The 16655-nt window shown below is 56.5% G+C and overlaps 1 protein-coding gene across 3 annotated transcripts in view; it reads left to right on the top strand.

Annotated features, from left to right (window-relative positions):
• Positions 1-16655, top strand: part of CAPN5 (calpain 5) — a 55203-nt gene that overhangs the window by 34727 nt on the left and 3821 nt on the right. For all 3 annotated transcript variants that reach the window (XM_037840780.1, XM_037840782.1, XM_037840781.1), the window contains exons 4-12: positions 6762-6970; positions 8669-8861; positions 9740-9933; positions 10591-10668; positions 12078-12273; positions 13327-13449; positions 14561-14757; positions 15785-15900; positions 16449-16585. In XM_037840780.1, the coding sequence (XP_037696708.1) occupies positions 6762-6970; positions 8669-8861; positions 9740-9933; positions 10591-10668; positions 12078-12273; positions 13327-13449; positions 14561-14757; positions 15785-15900; positions 16449-16585 (1443 nt within the window). The remainder of the gene's footprint in view (positions 1-6761; positions 6971-8668; positions 8862-9739; positions 9934-10590; positions 10669-12077; positions 12274-13326; positions 13450-14560; positions 14758-15784; positions 15901-16448; positions 16586-16655) is intronic.

The following is a 16655-nucleotide window of genomic DNA, read 5'->3' on the forward strand; positions in this document are numbered from 1 at the left end:
TCCGCTGACCCTGGGGTGCTGCCTGTCTGCCTTTTTGTTTGACCTCTCCCTGCAGCTCTGTGGACTCTCTTGGTCCTGACCACCTGTACCCCCCGTCCTGCCCTTCCTCGCATGTCCCACCATGTGTCCCCAATAAAGCCTGTGTACCCCACCTCGGTTGTGTGCTGTCTCTCGCTGAGCCACTCTCTCCCCATCTCCTCACAGCCCTGAGCACCGCTTCCTGGGCCTTCTCCCATGCTCCCACCCCTCCTCCCACCAGCTTTCAGAACAGTCAGGGACTGGCCCAAGGCAGCACTGGGTTTGGAAGCAGGTCTCCTGACACCCACCCAGGAGCCTACACCAAAGACTTTTTCCTTCAGGAGTCCCCATGTGGAAAGGGTCTTACTGCGGAGAGGGGGCCCAGAGGACATGGGGTGGGAGTGCATCCAGCCAGCCTGGCTCCGAGTCCCCCTCCTTTGCAGGGTGCTGGGCACGGGGCAGCCAGGGCAGAGAGGGCATAGCTGAGGAGTGGGGTGGGGTCAGGCCTGTGCCAGGTTGTCTGGCCTCTGCCCCCGACTGGCTCCCCTGACCTGCTCTGGGCCTCAGGCCTTCCACCTGTGCTGCAGACAGCATGCCCTTATGCTGTGAAGTCCCTTCCGCCCCGGCCCTCTGGGATTATTAAGCCCATGACTATGTAAGACCACCTTGGCGCTGATGCGTTGGCCACACCACATCTCCTTAGCACCCCTTTATTGTCTCTTTTGCTCACTCATTTTATGGACAGGCAACTGAGGCCCAAAGCAGGACACATGGCCCGAGGGCACAGAGAACAGTGAGGAGCCCCAAGAGAGATGTGGGGCGGCCTGGGCTCTGGGTCTGTGAATCTTGGACCCCATGACACTGGCCTTGGGATGGGCAGGGGAGATGCCCCCCATCCTACCAAGGGCCCAGGCCCAGTCTGGGCCAGCTTCCTTCTCAGAGGCCACACACTCAGGCCCTTGCTCTGAAATGCTTTCACCTCTCCTTTCCCCCTCCACCCCAGAGCCCTGCCCTCAGGTGACTACTGTCTCCTCATGTCCCTTCTCCCTTCACAACCCTTCCCAGCATCTGAGGGCCCTTCCCCAGCCCTGCGGGGCCCTCACTGATACTGCAGAAGCAGCCCCGCCCTGCATACCCCTCCCCAGCCCTGCCCTTCCAGCCCTTGCCTCAGGCCACTCCTGGAGATGCCTCTGGGAAGGAGTGGCAGAAATCAAGGCCCAGGAACCTGGCCCTCCCACCCTCTAGGACAGCAAGGGCCTGCCTCATACCCCAAGACTTGCAAGGAGTGGGAAATGAGGACCCATTGTTCATGGAAATCACATGGCAAAAGGACCTGCCATTTCCTGGAATTCTGCCTTCCAGAGAGGCAGTGGCTAGGGACCCACCCAGCTCTGCCACTGACCAGCTGTGTGATCCTGGGCAAGTTGCCGAACCTCTCTGAGCCTGTTTCTTCTTCTGTCAATTGGGGCCAATAATGTCACCCACCTCATAGGGTCGTTGTGAAGATTACTTGAGCTATGTTTGCAAAGCACTCAGAGATTTACAAAGCTGGCACACAGGGATCCTCTTGGTATTGGCTCATTGTTATTGTCCTGGTGGTCACTACAAACATATGGGCTCAATTTCCACAATTATTCTGAGAGGAGGGGTGAGGGGAATGTTTTAAGAATGAGGAGGGCAGTGTTCAGAGGGGTGAAGGCAGTTGCCTGAGGCTACACAGCAGGCTAGTGCCTACGGCAGCAGGTGGTGTGGGGTGGAGGGATGGGCAGGGCGGGTGCCAGGCCTGGCTCTGTGGTTGTGCGGGAGCAGATTCTCCTCTGCCGCCATCCCCAAGTTTCCCTGTCTGCAGGAAGCAAACCTCTGATCTCAGAAGGATGCAACAGAGGGGACCCTCAGCCCAGTTCATGAGGCAGAGATGCAACAGGAGGGGGCCTGGCCCAGTTCATGAGGCTAACCCCAAGGTCCGTTCACAGCAGGCTGGGGCAGGGGTCCTGGGGCAGGGGTCCCTGCCCAGGGCTCTCAGCCTCAGCCTGTGCTCCCTTCTCCTGCCACCGGACTCCCTGCCATGTAAACAGGAATCCTCTGGGCCTCTCTGCAGCTGCGGCAGCCATCCTGACTGCAGGGGTGGGGATCGGGGTCTGCTTTCCCAAGGAGGCAGTGGGATGGCACCAGACCCTCCTGGCTGCTGCCAGCCGTGGCATCTGAAACTCAGGGGTTTTGAGACTCTTGGAACATCAGAAGCTAAGAACTGAGGAATCTCAGAGGCTTAAAGCGAGAGACCCTCTAGCTTTGAGTACTCGAAGGGCCCTTGCAGCTCACCTCACCCAATTCCATTACATGGGAAATTCCACTGCAGCCCCTTCTCCCACAGCCCTGCCAGCCTTGTGCAGAAAAGCCTCAAGCTGGTCTTCTGGGGTCCCAGGCAGAAATCTGTGAAATCTCCCTCCCTATACCCCACATGTATCCTCCCCCCCCACCAAACACGCACACACTGACATTCACACACTTGCAGTCTCATGCATACACACACATGCACCCTGACTTTCACACATGCACCCCTACATAAGTCCTGAGCAGCACCCACCCTCCCAGCCCTCTCCACCTCTCTCCCTCCCTCGGCCTTGGCAGAGCCATGGTTTGCCCCTTCCCCAGTAGAATTTGCACCCAGCCAGGGCTCTGCTTGTGTCTAAGTTGGAGTCCCAGGGAAAACCCAGGCAGCATGCCAGGAACTGGAGACACCAGGGGGCGCCATGGAGTGCCTGTCGGTGGAGTCCTTGAGATTTCTGGGCTGATACTGCAATGGGTGGCTGTTAAGGGAACCCCTGGGTGTGAGGGAGGCTCCAAACCCCACACAGTCCTTGCCTCACTGCCAGGTGAGCCCAAGTAAGCACCCTCAGGCCTCGCTTTCCCCATCTGCACAGGGGACTGGTATTGAGGTTTTCCTTTGTCCTCTTAGGACGGAGGTTGACCAGTTGTCTGATTGCCCCAAGGTTATCAGACAATCACGTGAGTGCAAGCACTCCATACACTAACAGGAGGACCCCTTGTGTGCACAACACTCTACAGTTTACGAAGCACCTCCAAGGCCATTGTCCACCTTGGGTCTCACAATAGTCCTGGAAGGAGGGTAGGTAGCTGAGAAAACTGAGACCAGAGAGGCAGCCAGGCCTCCCAGTCAAAATTTAACCTACTGCCATGTTGGTCATGTGGGTTAAGTAATATGTGCAAGGTCACTGGTCGGTCAAAGGCTTTGCTGTAACCAGGGCTTGGGGATTTTTCTCCCAGAAAGACTCAGCCAGCTTTGGAGCTGGGCCAGGCCCTGTGCTGCATGCCGGGGATCTGGGGGTGAGTCAGCCATGGCCTCTGCCCTCCAAGGAGCTCCTCCCAGGGAACAAGGAAGAGAGAGATGTGTTGGGGGAGCTGGAGGAGGGGCTGCCCAGCTGTGCCCAGCTGGTGGGCTTGGTCAGGGAGGCCCCTAGAAGCTGCTACTCTTCTAGCTCCTGAGGACAGTGAAAGGGGAAGGGGGTTTGTTCCAGTTTGCTAATGCTGCCATTATGCAAAATTCCAGAAATGTATAATACTTAATAATTAGCTGGAATTCTCCATATCAAAACTTCCTTCTTCTACTATTTTTCTACACTTTGTATAGAATGGGAGGGATATATGCTTGATTCTTTGTCTTGATTTTCCAATTTCAAAATAATGAGTCGATTCACTGCAATCCTCCAATAGTGACTGGTTATTAGTTTTTCTAAGTTTTATGATCGTGTGGGTTTGAACATACTTGATGTGTTTTAATCCATTGCAGTTATTATTCTTATTGGTAGTCAGATTGGCCCAACGTTGGCCAGTGGGAACCTCTTAGGTTGATTCTTGAATCCTTCCACAGGGCCCCTGGAGTCACTGATGGCTTCCTTAATTTCTGACACGACCAGATGTGGTGTGGAAGGGTTTTAATGTGTGTGCACGTGCCACACCCTGCCTAGATGGCCTCCTTCCTCCAGCTCAGTTCCTTGGCTGACAGCAGTGGGCTGTGGGGTGAGAAGGCTGGCCTGGGGCCCACTCAGAGCTGGGTGCAAATGGCTGTGAGGCAGGAGAGAGGGGAAATTGGGGTCCGCTGGGATCTGTAACTCTTGATCTCCAGACCCCGAGGCCTCATTAGCTGTTTCTTGAGCCACAGAGGGCTTAGAGCCAAGCCCTGAGTCTGGCTAATGATCTACCTGCTGTCCCAGGAGTACCTCCCAGCACCCAGTGAGGGCCTCTCCTCCTCCCTCCCTCCCCCGTGCAGTCCAGAGCAGGCCTGCAGGGCTGGGGCCGGGTAGGGGCTGCCACACAGAGGCAGTGGCCCAGGCCAGAGTCCTCTCTACTGCCATGGGCAGCTTCTTGCTCCTCTCTGGACCTCAGCTTCCCCATCTGTGCAGGGGGGATGACAACCCCCACCTGCATTTACCACTTTCTATCCTGGAAGCAGAGCAGAGGAGAGCAGTAGCGGTCAGGACAGAGGCAGGCCTAGGAGTGTTCAGTCAGAAAGAACACAGAGTTGACCGAACACGGGGGCAAGGAGGTAGAGAGAAAGGAACCAGCCAGTACTGAGCACTTACTGGGTTCCAGACACTGGGCTAGGCCCTGGGGCTCTGGGTTTGAATGCTGCTTCCCTCACCTTGTCCTCTGCCAGCAACTTCCCATAGTGTCACCTCCAAAGAGGGTTTGAGGCACGCCTGGTACCTGGCAGTCTCCATTAGTGGTGTTAGTGTCACTCACTGTAGTTAGCATTTTCATTTTCTTGGTCTCAAATATCTCACTAGGGAGCACTTCCCTTTGCCAACAAGCCTCGTGTAAACAAAAGCGTCCCTAATGAGTGTGGGGGTTGGGGCACTGCCTTTGGCCGAAGGAAGTCCGTGTACGCAGGCTGATGTGGGACCTGGGGTTTATGGCCACTGATTCATCTCCGGGTCGTCATCCTGGGTGCCTGCGTTCCTGGGTGCCCGGGTGCCTGCCCCTCAGGCCTGGGGGTGGTTTGTCCTAGAGGCTGCCCATGGTCCCAATGGGGCTCGGCCCCACTTGGTCCCATGCCCTGGCAGGACCCACTAACCAGCCCTCCGTGGCAGAGTGCAGTCTGCGCTTCCCTGCCCATCTCCTGCTGTCCCGGTTGTCTCATTTGTCCTTGTCTATTTGGTGGGGGTCCCCTGGCAGGTCTCAGGATGCCTGCTCAGCAGCTGCTGGTGGCCTTCCAGCCTAGGGCCCACCACGTCCTCCTCTCTGCATCCCCGTGTGCACTTCACCCGTGTACCTGTTCTTCCACCAGCCTGGGAGCCTCTCGAGGGCAGGAACCATATCTGATCTGTCTGGATTCTCAGTGCCCAGCTCAGGGCCGGACGTGGAGCAGTCCATGATGATAAAGAACTTGTTCTTGGGTGGCGGGCAGCCCTGGGTTTGAATCCTGGCTTCCCATTTTCTAGACCCTGGAAAAGTTACTTCCCTTCTCTGAGCTGGTAAAATAGGGATGAGTAATAGTGAGCCACACACAGGGTTGTTGTGAGAATTAGATGAGATAATCTGTGGCAGTCACAGGCATGCCTAGCATTTCCAAGATGCTCCATAAAGAGTAGGTGTTACTAGAGTCCCAGTCAATTTCTATTAATTTATTCTTCCAGTCAACACATGTTTATTAAGCCCCCTCTCTGGGCCAGGCCCTGGGCTAGGTGCTGGGTGTTCAGCAGTGACCAGTACTTCTATGTCCCTGTCCTCAGAGAGCTGACATTCCAGTGATAGTGACAGACATTGAGCACAGTGCCACACAGTTATTGGATTGCTGTTGGGGTGAGTGTCTCCAAGCAGAAATGTCAGATGCATGCAACAGGTGGACAGGGATCCTGGCCTATTCTGAAGAGTCAGGGAGGACTTCCTGGAGGAGGAAGATGGACAATAAAGGACGAGTGGGAGTGGCTGGATGAAGAGGAGGACGGAGAACAGGTGCAGAGTTCCTGACCAGAGAAAGAGCCTGGGGGAGCAGGGGAGCAGAGGGTGGGAGCTGCGGTGGGGGAAGGGAGACAAATGAGGCTGCAGAGGTGGGGGATGGGAACCAGAGCACATTAAGGGTTAGGATCTTATTTTCCAGGGAAGTGACACAATCAGATTGCTTTTCAGAATGATCACTGCTTCTGTGTGGGGGGCAAGGGCAGATGTAGCTGCTGGAGACTGGTACAGTGTCCAGGGAGTGAGGTGATGGGGGGCTGGACCAGGGTGGTGCCAGTAGAGTGGAGAGGAGGAGACGGATTTTTAGAAGAATGTAGGAGCTGGGATGGACCTGACTGAATGGAGAGAGGGGAAGGGAGGAGGCCCGTGTAGCTGCCAGCTTCTGGCTAGGGCTGAACTGGGCCGGCTGTCAGTGGCCCCACTCACCAGGTTGGGGACCGGTGATGGATGTGGATATATTTCTGAGGGAGGTGGGTGGAGGATGCAGAGGAAGGCATGAGGAAGGGAGGGGAAAGCTCATTGCCTTCTTAGAATGACAGAGATGGAAGGAGCCTAGGGAAGCCTATGACCATTGTAGAACTGGGGAAACTGAGGCCCAGAGGTGAGGATTCCCTCCAGGTCCCACACTGGTTCATGGCAGAGATGGGACTTGAACCCATTACTCCTTTCTGTTTGGATTCCCTGGAGGCATGCACGCCCATTTCCTCTGGAAGCTGTATGTGACCCTCAATGTATCTTCATCCTGTCTGCTCACGACCCCCGTCCAGGTCATTCCAGACTGGAAGGAGCAGGAGTGGGACCCTGAGAAGCCCAACGCCTATGCAGGCATCTTCCACTTCCACTTCTGGCGCTTTGGGGAGTGGGTGGATGTGGTCATCGATGACCGGCTGCCCACGGTCAACAACCAGCTCATCTACTGTCACTCCAACTCCCGCAACGAGTTCTGGTGTGCCCTGGTGGAGAAGGCCTATGCCAAGTAGGTGCCGGCGGCGGGCAGGCAGGCGGCCGGGTTGGGCGGCACAGCTGATGGGCGCCACATGCATGCTCCTTTAGCCAGGGCTCCCGAGCACAGAGAGGAGAGGGCTGGTGCAGACAGTACGGCCACCTGAGCCTCTGCTAGGTGGGGTGGAGGCCCGGACTGAAGGTCCTCTGGGTGCATGGTGTCAAATCCCCACAAGCAACCCATGAGGGGACGAATAGCTACTCCCATTTATAGATGAGACTGAGGCCCAGGCATGTGGGTGTCCAGGGGGCAGAGCCAGCCCTGCATTAGGATCTGCAGTTCTTTCCCAAAGAGCCCAGCTGCCTAGCCCCTCCCAGAAGATGCCTTTCTTAGGGTTTTGGTAACTCTGGACTCTGGCCTCACGTGGAGCGTGGGCCAAACGACTGCCTCCCCAATCTCTGGGCTCCCCCTCATCCATATACCCATCTGTCTACCTGTCCTGTTGTCCACCCATTTTTTTGCTGACCTGTGTCTCTAGTGCCCAGCACAGAGCCTGGCACAGAAAGGCACAAGCAAAAGTTTGCTGAGCTGGAGAGGCCTTCAGGGCACTGTTGTCCCAGGGGCAGCCCAGTCCAGTCAGCTCTGTGGGAACCACACCCCGTTCCTCCTCCCAGACCTGTTTCTCAATCTCCTTGGAAAATGTGTGCATCTGTGCATGTATGCATGTAGGAAAGAAAAAGGAGAAACTAAAAACTCCGACACCAAAAACAACCCAAGGAAACATGGCAGGGTCCATTTTGAATCCCGGGAAAGCAAAGCCTGCCCCCTGGTGGTCCCTGAATCCTCCTGGTCCTTGGCGCAGACCCTCATCTACCAATTCCAGCAGAGCAGAATCCGGTGCACTTGCTTGTTTTCTGCATTCATTTCCTTTTTAAGTTGTAAAATGAATACATGTCTGTTACGGCAAATCTAGCAAATAGAGAAAAACATGAAGAAGATAACGAAAATCTCCTACACTCCTGCACATTTCTCCAGCCCAGTGTGCTCTGTCTCCAGCCTCAGGCCATCTGAGTTAACCCGGCTCCACGAACAGCATCATCCTGGTCTGCTCGAGGCCTCGCCCTGCTCTGACTCCATCCCCTCCCTTGGCTCTCTGTGCCCCTCTCCCATCCCCCCACGACTGGCAACTCTTTTATCATCTTTGATGTATCTTTTTGTTCCTAGCTGACCTTGCAAAAACTATGTTGCTGTTTTGTGGGCATATATTTTTAATTTATGGAAATAATATTGGGTGATATATCCCATTCTGCTTCTAATTTTTGTGTTTGGCATTATATGCCTTTAAGACCCCTTTTCCTACACATTTAAATAAGGATCCACAGCTGTGTCCCTAGTACCTTGTATGTTACACATAATAGGTGCTTAATAAATATTTTTAAAGTTAATATATACATTTTAGACATACTTGGAATCCTATTATTGCTTTTTAAAATACAACAGTCAAGCCCTAGCATTTTCTCAGCCATAGGAATTCTTTTGTATGGTTTAGTGGGACAATTTTTGGTCTAGGAGGGGGGACCTGGGTTCTAGTGTTGGCTCTGCTGGAGCCAGCAGTGTGACCTTGAGTAGTTTGCTTGACCTCTCTGAGTTTCAAAAGTCTCCACTCTAAGGGTGAAAGATATAGATCAGCTCAGGGAATATGACCTCGGTCTTCTTTCCCTGTCTCCCCAGGCTGGCGGGCTGTTACCAGGCTCTGGATGGAGGCAACACGGCCGACGCACTGGTGGACTTCACCGGGGGTGTTTCTGAGCCCATCGACCTGCTCGAGGGTGACTTCACCAGCGATGAGGCCAAGAGGAACCAGCTTTTTGAGCGTGTGCTGAAGGTGCACAGCCGGGGAGGTCTCATCAGCGCCTCCATCAAGGTGAGAACGCCCAGTCAGGCCCCAGAGTTGGCCTCCCCCCTTCACCGGCCCTGAGTGGGGCAGGAGATGGCTGTGGTGTCCCAGGCTGAGCCCGTGCCCAGGTCAGCTCGTAAATGCAGAGCCTCAGCTTCATGGGGGAAGGGAGCAGTTGGAGGGTGCAACCCCCTCCCCAGTGCTAGGCCCCCCTGCCCTAACTCCCTATGCTATGAAATGCCTTTCCAACAGTGTTTGGCCAATACCCCCCTTTTCTTGTATTGGGGTGATGGGTGTCTGTTTATCTGAGGGTCCCTCAGTCAAGGTTTGCAGCATCGAAAGTCAAGGGGCAACCAGAAGAGGGGAGGGAGCCACTATTACCTGCTGGCATGAAGCTGGTGTCTTTGTGAGGGTCTCCTTATTTCATTAATTGCCCAGGTTTGAGATGAGAAAGCTGGGGCTAAGTGAAGGCAGAATTTTGAACCCAGGCCTGGCCGACCCAGTGGTGTGTTGTTAAACTGGCTCTCCAGGAAAAAAAAAACTGTGATTTGTAGCATTTGCTGATTTCTGTGGTGTAGATACTTCTACCATGCTTGATTTCAAGCTACCAGCCTTTTAAAATGCAGCTCACGTTTCTGAATATTTAACAATCGGCTGAGCCACTGCAAGTCGGCTCCAGCACACCCTGGGCTGACCCCCCTGCAGGTACCTTCCTTTACCCCACACCACTGCCCCATGGTGGGTAGTAACGGGCCTTGAGCACCTAATCACAGATGAACAAGGTCTCCCCTTTGTGTGGGGCTACAGTTCCAGTCCTGTCCTGTAGGGGGCAGAAGCGCCTGAGTCCCATCGGTTCTGGGTTCCAGTCCAGCCCTGCCTCTGTGAGCCCCTGTGTCCTCCCACAGGCGATGACGGCGGCCGACATGGAGGCCCGCCTGGCATGTGGCCTGGTGAAGGGCCACGCGTATGCTGTCACCGACGTGCGCAAGGTGCGCCTGGGCCACGGCCTACTGGCCTTCTTCAAGTCAGAGAAGCTGGACATGATCCGCCTGCGCAACCCCTGGGGCGAGCGGGAGTGGAACGGGCCCTGGAGCGACACGTGAGGCTGGGGCGCAGGCGGGGGATGCCCAGGCTGGGTGCCCCACATGAGGGCTTGGGCAGGGTCAGGGGTGGGCTTTCCGGAGGAGGTGGCTCTGCGGCTGAGCCTTGGAGGATTTGGGGGGAGAATGATAGTAGGGAGAGAGGAAAGGGGAGACTTACTTTGGAGTTGGCATATGGGGTGGTGGATTTATGGGGAGCAAGGTCTGGAGGTGGGGATGTGCTTGATTGCTGTAGGGGATGTGGAGACCCTCTGGCTAGAGTTGGGGAGGAAGACAGGAGAGAGGCCCCGTGGGGTGAGTGAATGGCAGTGACTTCTCTGTGCTTTGTCATGGCCTGAGGCGAGGCTGGGAGGGGGCAGAGACCAGGTCCCCAGTGAAGGAGCCCCCTCCATTGGGGGTCATGCCCTCCACATCCCTGCCCTGCAGCTTTGCTCCCAGACCTCTAGCCCCCTGGCATGGTGGTGACCCACATTACCTGGGGGAGTGGGCAGGCGGGGCTTCTCCGAGAGGCACTAGGCATGGCCTCGGTGCCCCTAACCACACCCACAGGTGGGGGCCTGGTGCTGAGCTGCCCCTCGTGCCTCCTCACCCTTGCCAGTGTGGCCCTGGTGAGGTCTGTCCTCTTATGCCCCCTTCCCCTGGCCCTTGCATACCAGCTCAGAGGAGTGGAAGAAAGTGAGCAAGAGTGAGCGGGAGAAGATGGGTGTAACTGTGCAGGACGACGGAGAGTTCTGGTGAGTGCTGCTGTGGGTGTCTGGGGCCAAGGGAGGGGCCTCCTGTGGGCCTGGGCAGTGAAGCAAGATGGCCTGCCTGCAAGGGAGCACAGGATGGGGAGTCAGGAGCCAGGGCTCTAGCAAATGTCCCATCACCAACTTGGGGGTGGCCTTTGGCAAGTCATGTCATCTCTCTGAGCCTCGGTTTCCTCCCCTGTAAAGTGAGTTGGGCAATAATGGGCCCTTTCGCCTCTGTAGTTCTGTCTGCCCACCTGAGGGTGCCCTGGGCTGCTCTGGCCACCTGAGAGGGCCCATGGGTGGGAGGTTGACTGCAGGGCAGCAGGCACCCTGGGGCATAATGCCAGGCACGATGCTGGTAGGTGGGGAGGACGAAGGGGAGGAGGAGGAGGCCTCACAGAGGAGCTGCCTCCCAAGTCTGGACTTGGGGTACAGAGTAGCCCTGGGTGGACAAGGAGAGAGACCCAGCGCAGAGGCGAGCAGGGGAAGCTTAGGAGGTGTGTGGTTGGGGGGTCGGTAGCAGCCTAGCTTGAAGAGCCGGATAATCATTCCTGCATTCATTCATTCCCTCATTCATTCAACCCACAGTAAGCTCCTGTCGTGGCCCAGGCTTTGTCATTCTTCTGCAGAATACTTGACTCGGAGACTTGCCCACTTCCTGGAAGGGCCGGGGATACCCAGTGGGTTGTGGATTCCATAAGGCCCTGGGCAGACCCGGGGACAGACGGCAGTGATCCTGGCACCCCCATGAGGACCCCTCCCAGAGGCCAAAGTGTCACTCGGACCCTCTGGCTGTGGTGGTGGGCTCCTGGGAGCAAGATCGGCTTTGCCCTGTCTGGTTCAGGGGTCAGTTGAATGAAAGAAAACATAGCAATAGAAAACCCCTGTCTGTGGAAGGACTGCTTCCTAAGGCCTTTCTCCTTTGTGTTGGCAATTGCTCGACTCCCCCACACTGGCTCCTGGAGTTGTGCACAGCTCACCGTTACCTCAGTCACACCCAGCCCCTACAGCACGTTTATGAGGTGCCCCCACCCACCCACCAGTTTCTTCAGGCCTCACAGCAGCATGGAAGAGAATGGATTATAAATGGGAGAGCTCTGCACATTGGTTATTAATACCGCTAATAATCGTAACAGCCAGGCTTTACCAAGCTCTTTCTGTGATGGAAGATGTAACACATACTTTTATTGCATCACTTAATTCCTGCCCCACTCTGTGAGGTATGCAAGTACTCTTAGATTCAGCCCTGTTTTACAAATGAGGAAACTGAGGCCAAAAGGGAGGCTAAGGGTCCGTGCAATGCTGTGTGCATGCCAGCTCCTCTGTGTGGGCCAGGGTTCAGAGCATGTACAGCACAAAGCAGGTGGTGAGGGGAAGGGGTGCTGCCCTGCTCAGACCCCTCCCCCGTGCAGGATGACCTTCGAGGACGTGTGCCGATACTTCACCGACATCATCAAGTGCCGCCTGATGAACACGTCCTACCTGAGCATCCATAAGACGTGGGAGGAGGCCCGGCTGCACGGTGCCTGGACGTGGCACGAGGACCCGCAGCTGAACCGCAGCGGGGGCTGTGTCAACCACAAGGACACCTTCTTCCAGAACCCGCAGGTGGGTGTTCTTGGGGTCCCCACTCCTGCACCCTGCGGCAGCTGCCGGGGCCCTCTCCACTGTCCTGCCACGGACTCCTAGGTGACCTTGGGCATGTCCCTGCCCCTCCTTGGGCCTCAGTGCACCCGCCTGTACAGTGGGGGTTGGATGGGCATGTGAGTCCCCTCTTTGGTCCTGTAGCTCCCAAACCCCTGACCTGCAGATGGTAAAAATGAGGAAGGTAAGGCTCCGAGGGCCTAAGGAATGTCTTGTCCAGAGTCCCAGGGACATTTAGAGGCCAAGCCAAGGACTCACCCCCTCTCTTCCAGAGCAGCAGAATATTGCCTCTTCCTGGGGAATTTGGCCAGGCCGTGACCCTTGGCCACTGCTCCGTCCTTGTCTCAGTGTCCCAGGGCTGCTGTAACAAAGTACAACAAACCGGATGCCTTAAAACAACAGAAATCTATTGTCTCACAGCTCTGGAGGCTAGAAGTCTGAATCAAGATATCCAGCAGGGCCACACATCCTCTGAAGTCCATGGGGTTCTGGCAGTGGCTGGCCAGAAATCTGTGGCATAATTCAGGCTCTGCCTCTGTCAGTGTCCGAATTTCCTCTCCTTGGAAGGACCAGTCATATCGATTAGGACCCACCCTCACCCAGTGTGGCCTCTTCTTTAATAATGTCTTCAAAGATCCTATTTCCAAATAGGACCACATTCATGAGACCAGAGTTAGGATGGGAACATATCTTTGGGGGCCACATGGTTCATTCCATACTAATCCTCATCCCAAATGGGGCAGCTGCTTGGTGTGCCTTTATTAAGCACCACCTGTGTGCTGGGCTCTGAGCTAAGCATCCACTATCTCATTGCATCCTCAGAACTCTCATGCAGTGTAGGAATTGTCAGGCCCAGGTGAGGGGACCAAGGCTCAGAGAGGTGATGTGACTTGCCTAGGTCACACAGCGTGGATGCAGCTGAGCTAGGGCCCAGTCCAGGAGAGGCTTCTGGGAGCCAGAGAGCCCGTCCTCAGCATGGTCTCACTGCAGTGTCTCTCTTTCTGGCCATGCCCATAGTATATCTTTGATGTCAAGAAGCCGGAAGATGAGGTGCTGATCTGCATCCAGCAGCGGCCAAAGCGGTCCACCCGTCGGGAGGGCAAGGGCGAGAACCTGGCCATTGGCTTTGACATCTACAAGGTGAGGCCAGCTGGGATCCCGCCTCTGGGTGAGGAGAGTGAGGCAGCCAAAGTTGGGGTTGCCAGGGCCTGGGGGAGAATCCTCTAGAACATCCTGGTCACCGACTCCTCCCCAGCTGCTCCTGCCGCACAGGGCTGACGCCATGGGGATGCTGTGGCAGGGGACCTGTGTGCAGTGTCAGCTGAGGGCTCTGCCTGCCTGGGACTGGCTTCTTTGGCAGCTCGCAGCCTGATTTCTTTCTGAACCAAGCCCTGCCAGCCTGAGCTGCCTGGGGATATGGAAAGGGGGGATTGCTGTGGCTAAGGCGGGACCCCGGAGGTCCTGGATGTCAGGGCTCCAGGCTCCTCCCAGCTCCTGCAGCCCTGGAAACCCCACTGCAGGCCCTGCTGGGCACAAGCGGGGGAGGCATGTCTGGACAGAGTCAGGCAGGCTCTCCGCTGGCCTGGGACGGAGGCCTCTGTGTGTTGTGACACCTGGTGGGTGGTGACGACCTGGCATGGGGGCACCGCGTGCCTGTCAGACACCGAGAACATGGTGAGATCACAGGGGTGTGCAGACGCTCAGTCGCATCGAGTCCCTGGCACTTGATGCGCTTGGTCACATCATGAGGTTGTTCACATCGTTGTGTGGACACATCCATTGTGTTCACGTGCGGTGACGCTGTCATGACCTTGACATCCCATAGCCCACACTGCTGTGACTAGCATATGGCGGCGGTGAGAGCGTTTATTAAGATAATGTCAGCATATTCGGCCATGAAGAATAGGGCGAAGGGGCCTGCTGCGTATTCTACCTTAAAGCCGGACTCGTTTGGGGTATCGTCTAGCGTGACAGCTGGTGATGTCATTTCATGGGTACATGCTGTGCCTCGGGCAGATCGTGACACTTGGTTCTCTTGTGACACTTGGGGCCCCCGTGGACACTGTCACCAGAAGGATTCCTAGAGCCCTTTTACTTTTAAACATCTGTATTGAGATATAACTCACATACCGTACAATTCACCCTATTCCGGACATTTCCTATAAATGGATGCTGCGCCTTTGCATGGTGGTGAGGGGCGGGGTGGCTGGGGTGGGGACCCTGTGTGCCCAGCCCCCTCCTCGCCCTGCAGGTGGAGGAGAACCGCCAGTATCGCATGCACAGCCTGCAGCACAAGGCTGCCAGCTCCATCTACATCAACTCACGCAGCGTCTTCCTGCGGACGGACCAGCCCGAGGGCCGCTACGTCATCATCCCCACCACCTTCGAGCCCGGCCACCGGGGCGAGTTCCTGCTTCGTGTCTTCACTGATGTGCCCTCCAACTGCCGGTGCGGGCTGGGGCTGGGGCCGACTCGGGGTCAGGGTTGGTGGGGGCACAGTGCACTCAGAGCAGCCCCGGGATCCACAGCCCAGAGATGTTCAATGTCTGCCCGAGGCATGGAGCCCCCAGCCTCCTTGGGCTGCCACCAGTGCCCACCCCACTCCTCTTCCTCCCCCTGCCCCCCTACAGCGTCCCTTGGCCGGGACTAGAACATGTGGGTACCGCACTTTACAATTTACAAAGAAGCTTTCGCTCCATCTCATTTCATCTTTCCCACTCTCCTGAGCGGGAGACCTGACTGTATTTTACAGATGAGAATTTGGGATCAAGGTTAGGGGGTTTGTCCAAGGCCATGGGGCTAGTGGTGAAGTCAGGCTGGGCCTCCCAGTCTGTGATTCCAGGTGGGATCATTTCCCTATAATCCCCTGTTCAATGGGCAGCTGGCTGTGGGGTCCAACAGACTGCTTCACTGTGGATTTTGCTGAAACTATCCCCATCCCTGCTGGTGTGCAAACCCTGTGGGGGCCGCACCGCCTCCCCACCTTGGCAGGCAGCCCAGATGTGGAGCCCCCAGAAGGAAGGGTGGGCGCTGCACGCAGCCCGGACGTGGGAGGCAGCTTGTGTGGTGGATTCAGATGGGCCTGGGTCCCGCCGGCCCAGCTCCACCACTTCTCAGCCACAGGGGCAAGTCCCTAAACCCGGGTGAGCCTGGTGCTTCCTAATCTGTAAAACGAGCATAACAGTTACCTATCTCCCAGGCTTTGTGAGGGTTAGAAATAGTACCTGTAAGAGCCCAGCAGAGGGCTTGGCACATAGTGGGTGCTCAGTAAATTGCTTTTCTGGGAGAACAGGGCACGCGTGAGTAGCTGTAGAGTAGCAGGAAGCCCGTGAGATTGGATGTTTGAGGACTGCCCATGGCAATTTGCCCAGGTCAAGGGAATCTAGGTTAACAGTGCTCCTCTCCCCGGCTCTACTCCTTTAACCCCCTCCTCACCCTCCTTTCTCATCACTCCCCCCACTCCACCCTGTACCAGGGAGCTGCGCCTGGACAAGCCCCCCCACTCCTGCTGGAGCTCCCTGTGCGGCTACCCACAGCTGGTGACCCAGGTGCACGTCCTGGGGGCTGCCGGCCTCAAGGACTCCCCAACCGGTGAGCTCACCCTGGTCCAACCCCTGGAAAGCCCCTGACTCTCTGCCCCAGGCAGGTGGCCCCACGCCATCTCCTCCAGTCACAAGACACTCGGGCCTCCGTGCTCTCCTGCTCTAGCTCACTGACTCAGCAAATCTTTCCCGATATCCATCCTAGGCCTGGCCCTGGGGTGAAGCTGGGCACCTAGTGAAGAACAGGCTTTGCCCTGCTCTCGGGGAAGTCAGATACAGGAGAGAGAGTTCAGGGAGGGAGAGTTCAGGGAAGGCTTCCTGGAGGAGTTGGCCTCTTCCAGGCTGAGAAGGTATTAGCCTGGTGAAGTGGGGAAGGGGGGAAGGGTGCCCTGGGCAGAGGGAACAGCATGGGCAAAGGCCTGGAGGCCAGAGGTGACCAAGGTGCCCCCTCCTACAGGTCTGCCTGTCTCTGGAAGTTAGGGGACCCTGACATAGATCAGGCTCTGGTCTCCCCATCTTCCCATCTCCTGAACACCAAACATCCGTCCACTCTGGGCCCTGCACCAGCCCCAGCCCTCACCCTGTCTCCCTCTCCAGGGGCTAACTCTTATGTGATCATCAAGTGTGAGGGGGACAAGGTCCGCTCGGCCATACAGAAAGGCACCTTGACACCTGAGTACGATGTGAAAGGCATCTTTTACCGCAAGAAGCCTGGCCAGCCCGTCACTGTCCAGGTGAGCCCCCCTGTCCGAGGCCCCTCCTGCACCCCAGCCTCAGGCTTCCCTACTTGGAGGGGCAGGGCCT

The sequence above is a fragment of the Choloepus didactylus genome, chromosome 6 (genome assembly GCF_015220235.1).
Source record: "Choloepus didactylus isolate mChoDid1 chromosome 6, mChoDid1.pri, whole genome shotgun sequence".
In the NCBI taxonomy this organism is placed as follows: domain Eukaryota; kingdom Metazoa; phylum Chordata; class Mammalia; order Pilosa; family Megalonychidae; genus Choloepus; species Choloepus didactylus.